The following is a 16,250-nucleotide window of genomic DNA, read 5'->3' as shown; positions in this document are numbered from 1 at the left end:
TATTATTATGCTTTTCCCATGCTGTAGGTATGTTCAGAATATGAATGTGGAAAAAAAAAAGCCTGGTGTGACATTTCATATCCGTCATAGACTATTAATATATTGTGTATTTTTAAAAGTGTTTTGCAATAACTTAAATTACTGTAGACATAGTTAAAGCAAAGGAGAAAATACTATTCTTCATACTTTGTTCTATCTGCATCCCATATTAAACACAAATTTAGAGAGAAAGTAAAATACATTTCCCTCTTAAAATTTAGTTATCTTTTTGTGGATTTCCAGCTTTCATCACCAAGACAGCTGTGGGTAAATTTTCATAACAATCTAAGTAATCAGTATTTATGTCATGTACAGTATGTCCACTGAAATATGGATGGACTTCTCTGGCTGCCGCCACCTTTGCTTCTTGCACTAAAAAATTGTTAACAGAACTGCTTTTCTGTAAAGAACACAGATATTGTATTTTGGCCCCAAGGAAACTAAGATCAGATTTTGGATGTGATTAATTTTCTTCAGCCCCAAAAGTGTCCAACAGCTCTTTAGCTTTAATGAGATGCTGAAACACTCATTATTCAGTAGAACACATTTTCAAGAATATTTCTTTGAAACCACTAAAGTGCACACAAGTGCATTTCCCCTCTGCCACACTGTTAGTGACATGATGGATGTTATTCTGCCTTTATACTGTTATAGCTGAAATAAGATGAGCATTAACACCATGAAAAAGAAATAATAATTTAATTTAATACTAGACAAGCTCTTCACTAAAGACAAAATGGGGAAAAAAGATAAGAAAAAGATCATAAGTAAATAAGTGATTAAGTTGGCAAGAGGATTTTATCTTTCAATTTAGTTGTTCTACTGGATTACAGAATTGTTGAGTGAGTCTACCTATTGTTTTCCATAGAATTCAAACAAGGAGCACCAAAGGGAAAAGAAAACAAAAAAATAAGGAAGAGAAACTTTTCAAAGCACAGCTTTTTTGAGCTTCAAGACTTTGCAAGCCTGTAACAAAGTGTGCCTGTGTTAAAATTTTTCCAAATTTTCTTGAGTAGCACGAGGTCATTTCTGGAATAAAGCTGTCTTTCCTGACATTCCAACGAGGAAATAGTCTGTTTTGGGAGACAGACAGACACATAATTAGCTTGTATCAGTTGTTTTCACTATCCTCAGCTAAATCAGGATAATTTATAAAACAAGGACAGGGCATGATGTTAATTATTCCTGCCATGGGATACACCATCATAAACCATTTTTGTTTTGTGTTTGTTTAGGTACAGCTCTCCATGCATCTGCCTGCTGTACATGATTCCTTACCCCTGAATGGGAAGTCAGCGGGGCTGCGTGCAGAAAGTGTTGCTCAGAGTGAGCAACAGTGCCTGACCTTGGCTCTTGGTGAACTGCCTGTCATGGATTTTTTGGTGTGAAGTTTCACTTTTTTTTTTTTTTAATGTAAACCTACTATGTAGAATACTCCTTTGCCCAAGGACTATTTCACTGCTTATACTCACAGGTTTAAACTGAAAACCGCAACATGTTCTCTTATCACACAACTCTAAGCCATTTTACATTAAATTAAAAAGAAAAAGGGAATTCTTTCCCAGAAATAATTAATAAGGGTTAACTGCTGCTGTCAAGTACCTGGGTGTAAATCTGGAGGGAATCCACTGAGGTGAATGGATACTTTTGGGAAATATTCTGTATATGTGGGTGCAGAAATAATTTTTTTAATCTGAAAAGTCTGCACTTCATTTCCAGATTGTTAAATGTTTCCAAAGAAATCAGTGAAGCCTAATAATTCTCCCTTCAACTCAACTGTGTTTGCATGGTCCCAGTTCAGAAGATCTTTGGTGTAAAACTGAATTTCAGCCCCCGTTACACGAGGAGTAATGGGGCATTGGGCTGGCACATTCATAGGTTTGTTTTCCCATACCATGCTGTTTTCTGTTTTTGAATGTTTCTCCTTGTATCCAAGATCAGGCTGAACTATTAACTGAAAAAATCATGTTGGAAAGGATATAAAACCAAAGGCTATATATGTATATACAGTATGTTTAAAGCATTTTATTTTTATATTTTGAATGCTCTAAATTAATAAAAGACAAATTATAAAGCATTTTGCTTCAGTTTTTGAAATTATCTTAGTAGTGTCTTCTCTTAGGCCAAGAACTGATATTAAAATGCAACAACGAGGAACACTTGCCTTAAAACTATAAATTTTAACAGAACTAATTTAATTGATTTTTAGCTATGAAATATCATAGGTATGAAAAGCCACCGCTGCCAAATTCAGACAAAAGAGAGATTTATTGAGCATGTTAGTACAGGTATCCTTGAAAGCGCTGAAAACACATTTCTATTTTTAGCTTTTTGCTGCTTTTCCAATGCATAAAATACATTTGTGAGATGAGACTTCACACGTGAACTGCCATTTTCAAGTAAAAATGCAGAAAGACACTTCTATAGGATTGCTAAGGAAAAGGTTTGTCCCTTCTTCAGAGGAAGAACAATATTGTTAACAGTGTGAGTGTAGTATGGGGGAGATACTGAAACTTTGCAAGATATATGCTCGTTTGACAACAAACCAAGTTAGATAATGAAGATATATATATATATTATATATATATAATATATATATAAAATATATAATATTTTATATTTTTTAACAGAATAATGCATGATTTTAAATTATTTAAGGAGTTTTTAAAGACAAAATGTAGAATGGCCCAACTGCATGAACAGAAACTGTCTTGAGTCAGCATAGCAGGATTTACTGTTTTTCACAGAGTTGGAGGGGCTAGTAAGAATGCAAGAACATCCCTGGAATATTTATATTTACAGTGACTGGGAAAACCAAAAATTTTAGCTTTAGAGCCATGTTTTTTTATCTACAGAAAGGTGCATTTCTTTCAGGTGTATGGCTAGCTGTGTACAACTGCAGATGTGCTACCTTGTTTCACCATTCCATGGTGGAAATGAAAGGCTTAAGGGGCAGTCAGGGTGCACTGAGCATTTTTATCACAGGACAGCTCTTTTGGGATAATATATCAAAGTGGATAAAAAATTTGCAGTAAAATCTCATATGCCTAAAATGACTTCTTTCTGCTAATTTATTTACTCATTTCTTCTATGAATCCCATGTTGGTTTGTTTTTCTATGCAACTTGATGATGCACACTAATTACTTTCGGTATCTTTGATCTGAATGAGATTTTTATAATATATATGGCTAAGAACAAGTAGGATATTTAGCAGCATGCATGTTTTTAAGGTTGTGACTACTTGTGCTGCCCTTCTCTATCAAAACTCCTAAGAACTTGAAAAGCTCTTATATGAATGCTGAAATCATACTGGCCTGAATTGAAACTGGACCCAAGACTGACTGAAGAGTTGCAGAGTATGGATCATTTTCTTAATGTGGAGTCAATGGAGCTGTCACTTTACATTAGCTTAGTATCTGCCCCTCCAGGGTTAATCTTTTTTTCCTTTAAAATACCCTGATAGTTTTTATCTTGCCATTTCAGCTGAAACTTTTAAAAAAGTATGTGATTACATAGGGTGATTTTGTGTCAAGAAATTTCAGTTTGTCCTTTAAAAACTCAGTCTTAAGTCTGCTTTATATTTTCTCTTGGTCCAGCAAAACAATTACAAATGTCAAGTGCTATTTAATTATGCACTTACAGAAAAACATGTACTTGAATGTTTTCTTGGATCAGGACCTAGAAACCATATTTGTTTGGAATTGTATTAACATCAGTGCAATCTGAGTGTATTCAACACTATAGAGGATAAGAATCACTTTTGCTTTATTATAGTGTATTTTAGAATGCATGCAATTTTAAAGAGTACATTTTTTTCAGAGGTGCTCCTTGTGATTAACTGTGTCCTGAAGCCATGCATAAACGTATTCGTAAACCAAAAGCATCACTGCACCACCTGGAAGAAAAGATATTATTTTATTACATAGAAAATCCAGTATTTTCAAGATTTTATAGAGCATTTCTAGTGTAACATGAACAAGAATATGGCAAAGCCTTATTTACAAAATGGAGAAGTCTACTATTTCCTGAGTTCACTAAAAGATCATCAATTCATAAACCATACAAGTTTTACTTAACATTAGATCATGAAGTTGATGTAAATAGCTCGTATATTAAATCAAATTCACTCTCAGTGTGATTTTTCCTAATACTTTTTCAAGATTAATGTTTTTCTTTGTTCTTCTAAAAGTGAAACTTTTAGTCTGAATATATGCGTATTTGTGTGCCTGTTTAAAAAGATTTGGCCATAAAAGAGCAACTTGACTGGTGTAATGGCAAAAATTCATCTCAGGATGATAAAAACACTTCCAGGTAAGAGTCAAGAGTGGTTTTTACCTGTTTTGTCATCATGTCTAAAGCAGAAGATCATGGTCTGGCAGTGAGTATAATCTTTCCTGGCTACAAATCCACAGGTAAAGTTTTGATCTAATGAAATGGCATTATTTGCTAGAATTGGTAACAGTATAAAATCCCAGTTCAAAAGCCATAAAATATCTTTACTGTTAGTGAAGCCAGCCTGTAACTGGGCTGTATTACTGCGTGAGATAAAAAAAAGGGAACATTTCAGAAGGTATATATACAGCTAAACAGATAGAGAAGTTCTAGTTGGAGAACATGGATAAAGGGAACCAGGCTGCATGAGTAAAAATATATTATTTGTGGGTGCCAGCACTGGGGCATAAATATCTTCTTGCCTTTGCCTGTTGGTTCAGTTGGTGGCTTGGAGTGGTGTCTCTAACAAATGAGGCTTCTGCTGAACTGGGCTCACCTTTCTAGGGATAGGCTAAGACAACCAGGCACACAGAATTACTGCATGAGTTTCTCCATGTTATTTGTCCTAAGGAACAAATCACCAGACTTGAAACTCTCTATGAAAAGGAACTCACAGAAAGCTAGACAGAGCAGATGTTTGCAAAAGGCTTTGACCAACAAACAAATCATAGACACAATGTCTAAGATGTGATTTGAACTCAAATCAAGGCTGATTCCAAATCTCATACTGTGTGATCTGTTTGTGTATCTCTTTTCCTGTAAACACTCACATGCTGGAAGAAGGAATTACCTTCCCAGTCATAATAAAGACTGTATAATTGTTTCATCAGAAAGTTAAACCTATATGTTAGTTAGCCAATATAAGTACAGAAGTATTTAGAATGAAGTTCACATGTAACTGACTTGCTGGATGTGGGCCAGAATGCACAGTCATTTGTAAGATGGAAAACTTTATTCCAAAATCTGCTGTGCTAAGAGGTACTGGGAAAGCTAAACACTGCCTTCTCTTTGTCTTGTATGTAATCTAGTATCTTTGGAGTGTGAGGGAAAAGGCTTTTAGCTCCAGAGCTCCTTGTTTCTCCTCCACACCTTCTTCCTCACCCTGCACAATAACCAGGCATGGTCTAGTACTTAGCCAGATGGATTGGATATGCAAACATTTACAGACAAACCTAATGCCTCCTTTATACTACAGAACAGGCTCTGTACCTATTTGCTTTACCTATGTGTGTTCTTGCATATTAAACAACCAGCTTGAACAACTGGAAATACAATATCATGGAAATGGGATACTGCTCAAATTGGGGCTTCTGCTCTTTATGACACAGACTGCCTTTGTGGGCTGACAAAGTCTGAGGGCCCAGTGCTTTGCTTTCATGATTAATCAAAACCAGTCAGGAAAAAAAAACCCTAAAAGCCAAGGAAGATACATCTTTTAACCACTGTGCTCCCACATTTGGAGTAACAATTAGTAAGAAAGGGTCAAGCAACACCCCCAGTTTTAAGATATCTTTGTCCTCTTAGTTTTTCAGGGCCATACAAGTCTCTTCCCAGCTCTGCTATCAGCTTTTTAGTGCCTGCCCCCATAGAGCATAAGAGAAAAAAGTAATTGGAATTTGATATGCTTGGGCTGTGCCTTGACTAGTTGAGTGCATTTTATGGAGGGACTCTAACCTGCTTTTTAGGCTGACTTCATATAGGTAGGGAATAGTGCTAATGAACTCAAAAGATCACATTAGAAGGAATAGGAAACTTAAAGAGACTTCCAAAAGTTTTACAGTTCTGTCATTTGCATGTACTTTGGTTTGTTCATAAATAAAACAGTTGCACAAACCAGCATTTACTTGGATCTGCAATTCTCTGATGTATATGTGTAAATTATTTTTTTTAGACACGTATTTAGCCAAATCCATCTGTGATACTACTAGATGATGCTATTTTAAAAAGAAACCATTCAAAGTGAAAGATATTTTGATTCATTTATTTGACTGATACTTGCTACATTTTCTCAAGAAACTGTAAAACTGGGAAGAGAAAGCCAGAACAAAAGCAAAATAGAAATGACAGAAGGAAAATTACCTGGACCGAGCCTCATAATCTTGGGAAGCAAGCCTTTGTACAGAGCCAGAAATCTGTAGCAGAAGAATAACAAACAAAACATTTCAAACAATATTCTTGCTCTAAAAGAAGAACTGAATCGTAGCATATGTTTGTTAAAATGCTGGCAGAGCACTTAGAGGCAATTATTTGAAATTACACATGTTCAATAGCAGGCTGTATCTGGATTTTAACATTTTACAGAGGCAGATCAGATGAAGAGAAAAAGTTAATCAATGTTCAGTCACAAAAGCAATGTTGTGAGTCTAGCCAATCAGAAATATGACTTTAATCAGTGAGATGGGTTTACTTTCAAGACAAGTCTGTTAACAACAGCTGCATATAGGGACAAAATGACTGATATAATTGAATATCAAAGCCACAACTCAGTCACCACTTGAGAAATATTTTTAAAAGTTGGAAAATGTTATTACCACAAAGATCTGTCCGCAGTTTAATTATTTCAGCAATAATTTTAAAGGTACAGAGGCCTGCATTATTAAAATTAAATTAAATTGAGAAATAGTCTGTTTTCTGTTCATATTTTCCTTTTACAAAATGAAGAATTGAAAAAATTACACATGAGATATATGAAGCATTTAGTTGGGGAACATAAGTTTTGACAATGTCATAATCATTTTGTAAGTCTCTTTTGGAGGTTCATATGTAGTAGGAAGATATGTCCTTTTAATTCTAAAATAAATTTTCAGAGTGCTACATTGGGCTCTTTTGATATGCGAATTCAGGGTGGCTTAATGGTCCTCGTCAAATCTGAAATACAACAACATGGTTTTATGGATCCATACAAACTAAAACAGAGGTCTGGACATTTATTAAAATAAGAATGTTTTACCCTTCCTCTTTATAGACTGTTGCCATAGTTTTAAAACAGGTTCTGTACTTGATCTCTCCAGGAACTGGCTGTGGTCCTTGAATCCTACTTTTTGCAACATCAAAAGGAATGTTAATAATTGAGGCTATTGTTCCTGAGACTAGCCCAATTCCAAATTTCCTCAAAAACTCCAAATTCGGATCCTACAAAAAAGAAAATAGGAAAGAAAGAATAAAAGGGGAAACGGGAAGACCCTTGCAGGTTAAGCACTATAAAGTAATAAGCATTTAATCAGAAAACTCACACAACACACTCGTGTTATTTTAGCGGAACACATTAAGATTTCCTATGCTGGAACTTGTTTTCTTGACAATCCTATTGGCTATGTTTTTACACATGGTCTAAATTGCTGAAGTACACATTTCCTCACACAGGATTTATAAACACAGTTCATAAAGAAAGACTGGTATGGCATATGGGGATGATTTGTATAATTGGGCTTCACAATGTACTTAGTATTACTGTATCAAAACAGGAGAAATCCAAGCACACTATTAGCTAATTGGCCAGAATATTTTACAAATGACAGCAACTTCCACCATGAAGCCTACTAAAACACTCATTTGTGTGTTGGACCCCCAAATGCTAAATTAAATAAAGACTAATCTCAGTCTGCTGCCATTCCCCTCCAGGTTTTTTACATTTATTTTCACATGTAGCTGATCCACTGTACTGAGAAGTGCTAGCTTCCTGTTATTAACAATCCAACTCAGCACAACGGCAAGAGAGCCTCCGCGTTCTGCGCATTATAAACGGTGGTAATTCACTCAGCTAATTGGCTGAAGAATTTACAACAGATTGTTTCTGAACCCTGCTATATGCACACGGTAAAAGTTAGAAGTAGGTTGGAAGTGCATCTAAAAACTTCTTTGCTCACTCAAAGTTCACAGTTCAACTGGGTTTTATTTGATCTTTTAGAAAGACCTCCTACTCTGGCATTTCTATGACATCAAAGAACCCAGAGTTTATCTGGGAGTCAAAGTCCCTTGAAGCAGGTTTAATCCTATTTCTCTAAGTAGTGGAAGTCACAGGCAAGCGTGTTCCAGAACATTTCCTACGCACATAATTTGGTTTTGCTATTGGTTTTTAACAGAAAGACACTTTTTTGCTACATCAGATTCTTTGTATGCAGCTTACTTCTTTCACGAAGGTGCTTTAATTATAGAAAATCATTATTAAAATAACAAATGATCTTGCTGTGTTATAACACGGGCAAAATGTTAAAATAAGACTGTCTAAATCTGTATGTTTTTAAATGAAACCGAAACCAAGAAAGAAGTTTTCGTTTCCAGATTAGCAATAAGAAAAATAACTTAAAACTTCCATAATATACATTGAATGAAGCCCGTACAGGTGCTAAAAAAGAAATGTCAAATCAACAGAGCTCTTTATTACTTGCAGAAAAACTCATACCTTGATTTCACAAAACACAAAACAGACTGATAATAACTTAAAAATTAGACTTGCTTGTGGGACAAGAATTGTAGCCCTTTTTTAGCAAAGATCTTAGCAAAAAAAAATTCTGTTCATTCACATACAGTGATTTAAATGCAAATAGAATAAAGCCAGTGTTTCTGGTATCTAAAGAAGAAAAGGAGACCCCTTTTGCTCATTCACAAACCTGGACTCTGACCAAATATACCATAGTCAATATCATCTTTGCTATAACTCAATTTTTAAAATCATAAACCTCATGGGAAAGGTTTTTCTATTAAAGCCATCACTGTAATATCTGGGTAATTTCATTAGTATAAAGATTCAATATAAAATAAGGTGGCAAAAATTAAAAGTAATTTTTTTCCTAAAAGCCAAGCTTAGTGGCTCTGAGATTATTCCACTACTCCTTCTGATCCAGTCTTCTCCTCAATCACCTTGGCTTGCTATTTCTTCAAGTCCATTGTAGCACATCTGCTTTTCACTCTATTCCTACACAGAACTTCTACGTTGGCATGGATCTGAAAGTTACTAAAATAAAACTATTGTCTGCTATTTTACTTACCCACCAAGCTGAGGAGCCCATTTGGGTTTCCCATCTCTCCCTTGCCTCTAGAAGTTCAGAGCCCCTTTCTCTTACAAGACAATGCACTGCTCAGCACCCCTGGTCTGATGCAGCAGCCCTTGTAACACGAGGCACAAATGCAGCGGCTGGGGCTGGCAGTGCCCAACTTGAAATGAGTCCTGCAGCTGGCCACATTTCAAAGGGGGCTTTTAACAGCTGTGAGGAAATTTCACACTGTTGAGAAACGTGGCAGCCACTTGGAGGTGGTAGTGAGCAAAGGTTTTAATGGAAGTAATGTTTAAAAGCAAATCTAATTATGGTAAAAAATTGCAAAGCTGCTGGATGCCTATGGAATGCGCTATAAAAGTATATGCCATCTGAAAAATAATTTCATTGGTAGGGCAGAGGCATAGCTGCTAAGTCTCTGGGGTTGGTACATTAGTGGCCGCTGAAAGAAATCTGGCTTATTCCATTTTCAGTAAACAGAGCACAAGGTTGGCTGTAAACGTCTGTTTAGCAGAATAGACTGAATGGATGAAAAATTATTCATTATGGACATTTACAACCCACACGTGTCAGTGATATCATCAGACCACTCAAACTACAAGATTTACTGGTTTTGGCAAAATAGGCAGCAAACATCCCTAATCGGGATGCAAATTTAATGCACAGTTTAGCTGAGAGCTAAAACGCTCATTCAGAGATTTTAGTATATTTTTCCACTTATGTTACAGATGGTGGACAGCAAATAGTCAAAATTATTTCACAAGTGTAGTATTCTAATATTACAATTTTTATATATGTTAATTTTTATATATTTGTCAATATTACATGACGGGCTTTAAGACATCCTTTTCTGGCAAAATATACAAAGGTAACAAACTAGATTTTGTAATGAAATCAAGTATGTGAGAAATCTAGACAAATTAACAACTGTTAAATATTTTTCAGACTAACTGCAATCCAGCTTCTACCAAATTCCTTGTACAGGTTTGATAACTCTAAGCCTCTAGTACCTGCCCACTGACAGAAGAGATTTGTTACAGGTCATAAATTAATGTCAAATACTTCCATTTAGCAGTCACTGAAGTGAAATTCAATGCATGTAAGTACCTGAGACATAATGTTGGCTAGCGCCCGCCAGATGAAGCCTGATCTATGTCTTCTTAAATTCAGGGTGAGTTTTGCATTGATTTTAATGGAAGTTTGATCAGAATTCTTGGCTCTATCTCTCTGTACAGACTGTTGATGGCAATGATGCTGGCTGGCCTAGAGGTATAGAATGCTGCCATCATTCAAAACAGGCTGGCTGCATGAAGCCAGCCCATTGGGAAGGGTTCCCTGCCTCCAGTGGCTGCTCAGCCACACCCAGGCACTGTGCTGGCTGGCCAGGGACGAAGCTGTGCCAGGGAATGTTTAACAGCACAGGCGGCTGGGTTCCAGCGTTGCCACTCCATTTACCAGCACAGATGCAGCCACTGTGCAAGCCACCATATAAGGCACTGTGCACTGGTTAAGGCCCAGGCAAACCTCTCCACTTATTTGCAGTCAATCCCACACTGATTAAATTGCCTTTTCATTTGGCCAATAGTTTGAGGGCAGCTGGGTGACCGGCTGACATTGAAGTAATTTCCCTTTTGTTTTCTACATATATTTAAACCCATGTTGTAGATGTTAAAATTTTTCTGCATCATACAAAATCTGTATAAAGTACAAATTTCCTTTAGATCATAAAGCTCTGAATCTTTCTAATATTGTAATCCTTGTTTCCTATTTTTTAAAATCTGAAAGGCTAGGAAAGCACGCTTATGCCAAATATTATCACTATTCAATTCCTATGCAAAAACATTTCCCATGATTCCCATAGAAGCTATACACTAGTCTCTGTCCTTACCTGCATATTTACCTGAATTTTCTGCATAGTGATTATAACGTTTTAATCTTTTGATCAACACAAAAGTGTTTACTCCTATCTTAGTAACAAGCTGTGCCTGTGCCTTGAGTTTTTAGAATGAGTGACTGAAGTGCACTCTAAAATATGCTTAGATACACTGTAAGAAACTTGTAGAAACTTGTGGGCCAGCTGCTCTTGAACAATTCAATTTACTGTAATAATCTGCAAATAAGAAGTGGAGGTTTTCTCCATTTACACAACGCTGCCAACAAAAATACCAGGCTACTCAGAAGTGCAGAAAAAAAAAGAGGTGTTACTTCATATGGGAATAGAAACCGATCCCTTTTGATGTGAATTGCACCTTCTTACATGTATATCCCTACATATTACACCTGTGACTGTTTAACTGTCATCATCTAAAAATCACATCAGTGAAAACAGACTTCAGTAAGTGGCATACTGGAATCATTAATGAACTATTAGTTGTTTCTCACACAGTCATTTAGAAAGTTTCATTTGTTGTTCTTTTGTTGTAAAGGAAATGTTTGTTTCCTTTGTTATTTAAAGTAATATTCAGACTATCAAAATTTCTTTAATGAAGTTACAGCTATAAAGATTTTTTTTTCTTTAATTATAAATGATACAAAGACCCTGTGCATGACCCTTTACATCCTGTTTTGGACTGTTTCTCTCCCATAAGGGTGAAACTTCCCTGTCATCCTTCAATACTAGGTTGAACTCTTTTGAGTAAATAGGTCCAGTGCCTGGCCAGAATAACCTACATCCTGCAGCTCAGCAATCTCTGCAAGCTTAGCCCCTATGTGAATACTGACAGAAGTTCTAGAAACTGATTTTTCTCTTCTAAGCCAGTTTGTCACAAAAAAAAAAAAAAAAAGCATACATACCCAACATAAGAACAACATATCTGTATCTCATTTGCTACCTTTTTGCACTGCTACCATGCTATAAAGGGAAATTCATAAAAATGATAATTCAAATATGACTACACTCAGCTTTGCTAAAAAAGTGAGAAGATTGAGTCCTTACTTTGCTTCCATTAAAATGTCATGGACTCCTGCAAAACAGAGCTAGGTCAGTCACTCCTGATCACTAAACACCACAGCTTTGCACAGTAAAATAGAGTGTGAACAAAAATGTCAGACTTCTTATCTGATTGTCTATGGCATTGTATGAAGAACTTACTTTATTGACTGGAAGAATGCTTTTCACATTGAAGTAGAATCCAAAGTAAACCATGTTAAAAACTCCGTGACGGCCCAGTGTTGCAGTAAGGCCTTTGTTGAGTCCTTGGAAGCCCAGACCACCGGTTTTAATGATCTGCTGAGCTTGAACAAAGCTAGATGGTTGCTACACAAGTTAAGCAAAAGGAGGAAGAGATCATTACAAAAAGAAAACAATAACCATAGCATCATTTCCATGCTGTTGACAAACACAGTGTTGCCAATGCTTGTAATCTTATATTAAGTATCACCGTATTTGTTATTTTCCCTTTCCTGTGACCAATAAAAACCACAACTTTAATTAAAAAAAAAGATTCCACATTTTTCTGATTGCAGAATAAGATGAAAGCAGGACTTGAGTACTGTGAAAGACTAGTACTGTAACAGATTTTCATTTCATAAAAGGCAAAAAGGAAGAAACTGCTTCATTTAAGACAGAATCTGCCTGACTACATGCGCCTTTGATCTTTTTTTGAATGTACCATGATATCCAGAATTAGCTATTCTCCTTCTGAATATTTTACATTTTTTAGCAGCTTTATAGAAACATAACTTTCAAAAAGTTGGTGAATAGAGTTTGGCTTTCTCCAAAGCATAAAGCCAAAAAAAGCCATAAAGCCATAAAGCTCTGGGTAACCAAATCTATAATTAGAAAGGCAAAACATGACTTCCACTAGGAGGTTCAAACATGAAAATATAGAAGAATTTTGACTACACCACTGTGAATACCACTAATTTCAATACACTTATTTGTTTAATGGCTTTCCATTTCAAAATATCACTGTGGTAGAGCAATAGCATCAGCCAAATGATGCTATTATATCTGACACAGCATATGACTGCTTTTTTAGGTGACTGATGAGTTTAATCTTTAATACAAAGTTTCATTTTGTTTTTCTCATATTTCGCAACTAATATTATCCTGCTAATGCTCTGCATATATTTTACTGGAGTTTACTTTTCTATCTACTCCCAAGAATTCAACCCAGAATCTCTTGGAGATGTAATGGAGATGTAAAACATGGATACTAGCAATAACATCCCTTTTTGTGCTCCAGAAATGGATATTAGATCTTTTGATATTAGATCTTTAAGAAATAATATGGCAACCTCCAATATTAAGTTCTCCGTTGGTATCCATTGTCTTGAGTAGGGATTTACTCATGCCTCAGAGGGGAAGCCTCTCACTTGCTGAACACCTGAGATGGGATTAATAAGTCCAAATACAGACACCTGCAATGTCTACACCTGACTTCCCTTTTCAGTCCTATAGTAACAGAGGACTCTCTTTGGCAGCACTTCCCTTTTACCAAAGGAGGTGTCATCATGTCAACTGATCAAGTCATGGAAGGTCTGCGGTTCATCATTGATGATGGAAGGACCTTAGAGGAATTTATTGTACAAACATCTGGAGTCAATGCACTTCACACAGCTGTTGACTCTTACTTAATATAGACCTATGCAGTGGAATTTGGAGTCAGATTCTTCTCACCATAAGGCAGAAAAATGTATTTGTTTAATTAATCATAACTCTTATGTCAGGTGAGAAGGTTTTAACCATCACACCAACTTCTATAGACAGCGAGTTATCCAGGGCTACAGGGAAAGGGAAAAAAAAGGAAAACCAAACAACATGGTGTTGGACTTCTTGCAGTCTACTTTAACAAAAAGCCACCATTATTTATACCCACAGCAATCCACATTACAAAAGGGCTGATACGTGATTTATAGTGGCCTTGCTCTTTAAATCTATCAACCCTGGAAAGATGATCTGCTGCCACAGAACAATTCAGCTGTCACCGCAGGGTGTGAATATTTGCTTTGGGGGTGTGCTGGAGTCTGGGTGTGAGTCTATGTGCTCATGCTCTTCCTTGTTCCTTTTAAACAAGATATATTTATTATTTCTACACAATAGTCAAAGAAATATGTGAACTGCATTAGGTTTCATCATGTAGTATGAAAGCTCCACAATGGCATAGGTACACACTTTACTTAAACCTTTTAGAAAAACAGTGCATGGTAATGCCTTATGCTGTATAATATAACCTCTGGACATGCTTCTTCCAACGGGCTTGAGTTTACATGCTTTTTTGTGGAATGTTCTTTAACATTTTCTTAATGAGAATTTGATGTCAAGGTATTAAGTCACCGGAGTTTTTTCTAATTTACAGCAAATTTTGAAGTTCTAACACTTTAGAAAGATATGTTAAAAATTACCATATCTGTGATAGAACAATCTTTGTGATTTAAGAGCTCAATTTTGCTTGTATTTTTTTGCCTAGAGCAAGTAGTTAATATTTTCAATGTAAACTAGGTTTCTAACAGGGTCCAAATACCCTTCTGTGACAATTTTATTTGTATGATAATATACTATTATTTCAATTTTGTGAAATTTTTTCATTTAAATTAAATTAGCGAATATTCACCTGAACAAAAGAAACTCAGAATGCTTTTGGTTATTGTTTGATTATTGTATTTTTCTGAAGGTCAGCAAGGAAGGGATGCTGTAACTAAAGGAAATAATTGGCTAAAATTTACAAACTAAACCACCCCAGACTTTGTTTTAAATTTTGCAGTAGAGAAAAAATTAAAATGTATGAAGTGAAAGGATACATTGGTTTTTTTCAACTTTACAAGGAATAGCTTGTTCAAAATATAATGATGGTTTGTTTATACTTAAAAGCAGAGGGTTTTCTTAAGCTAGGATAACTACATCATCACAACTGTGAAGCAGAAAGATCCAGAAAACCTTTTCACTACTGCTGGAGGAGTAATAGTTAATAATTTTTATCACATCATCTTCTTGAGAGACAGATCCTCTCACACATTGCATTTTCCTACTTTCAGTCTCCCTCCTTCCAGGATCCTAAACTCCTGCTCTGCATTATTTATCTGTTCAGTGGCTTTGCTGCCCAAGTTTAAAAAATGTCTAGACTGGAGACTTGCAGCAAATAAACATGTCTTTCATATGCATTGAGAATTGAACAGGAATTTACCAAACATTTTAAAATTTATTCTGGAAGAAAATGTTTTTCTGGATGAGTTATGGAGTAGGTACCAGTTACTCTATGATGTGGAAATCAGTAGCTGTATTTTTCCAGAGTGTACCAGAGAAGCTTGGCCCCAACAGATTATGTAAATGGCCAGGTCATAAATCTCTTTACTGTGCACCCCCCAAAACTGTTCAATTTGTGCAGATGAGGGCTACAAAAGCATACAAGTATTAACTCAGTCAAAACTTAACAGTAGAATATGAAAAAATCATGTCCCACCAGGGATTCAGCTAATCTTTTCATGTGAATGCTTGTGATTTGGCACTTTTACCATGGTACAGCGGATTCCTCAAAAGATTTTGAAAAAGATGATTTGACAATTGTTATTTTTATTAAATGAGAAAAGTATAAAGGAACTTCATTACTGCCTCCCTTCCCTTTATCCTGGAACATGTTCTGCGTTAAAACTAATAGAAACTAGTGCATTCCTGAGAACACTTGATTTTCATGAATCACTGTTTTCCAGTTTAATATTTTTCCCCTTTCAGCAGTACCCAGAATCGTCAACAATGTTTTGTACAATGACTTCTTTGGACAAAACAATATTTGAATAACAAAACTCTGAAGTTAAGCAAGAATTTAAATTATCAATGTACTGGTTATATAACAATTTTCCAGTTTGTGCTAATAAAAGTGAAGTCTTGTAAGTAATTTCATCCAAGAAACATTGCATAAAGTACAGCAGCTGGACTCTGTCTAGGGCACAGGGCCATGGTATTTTATGCTAACCTTCAGTGCTCACTTGAAATCTGGAGCCTGCTG

The 16,250-nt window shown here is 35.8% G+C and overlaps 1 protein-coding gene across 1 annotated transcript in view; it reads right to left on the bottom strand.

Moving 5' to 3' along the window:
- Positions 1–2,519: 2,519 nt before the first annotated feature.
- Positions 2,520–16,250, bottom strand: part of SLC25A21 (solute carrier family 25 member 21) — a 233,941-nt gene continuing 220,210 nt past the window's right edge. Inside the window, exons 7-10 of the mRNA XM_084207172.1 lie at positions 12,398–12,562; positions 7,263–7,444; positions 6,392–6,444; positions 2,520–3,935 (exon numbers count right to left, since the gene is read on the bottom strand). Of these exons, the coding sequence (XP_084063298.1) occupies positions 3,856–3,935; positions 6,392–6,444; positions 7,263–7,444; positions 12,398–12,562 (480 nt within the window). The 3' untranslated portion in view covers positions 2,520–3,855. The remainder of the gene's footprint in view (positions 3,936–6,391; positions 6,445–7,262; positions 7,445–12,397; positions 12,563–16,250) is intronic.

This window comes from Fringilla coelebs (genome assembly GCF_963513975.1).
Source record: "Fringilla coelebs genome assembly, chromosome: 6".
Classification (NCBI taxonomy): Eukaryota; Metazoa; Chordata; class Aves; order Passeriformes; family Fringillidae; genus Fringilla; species Fringilla coelebs.
This window is presented reverse-complemented; position numbering and strand designations above follow the sequence as displayed.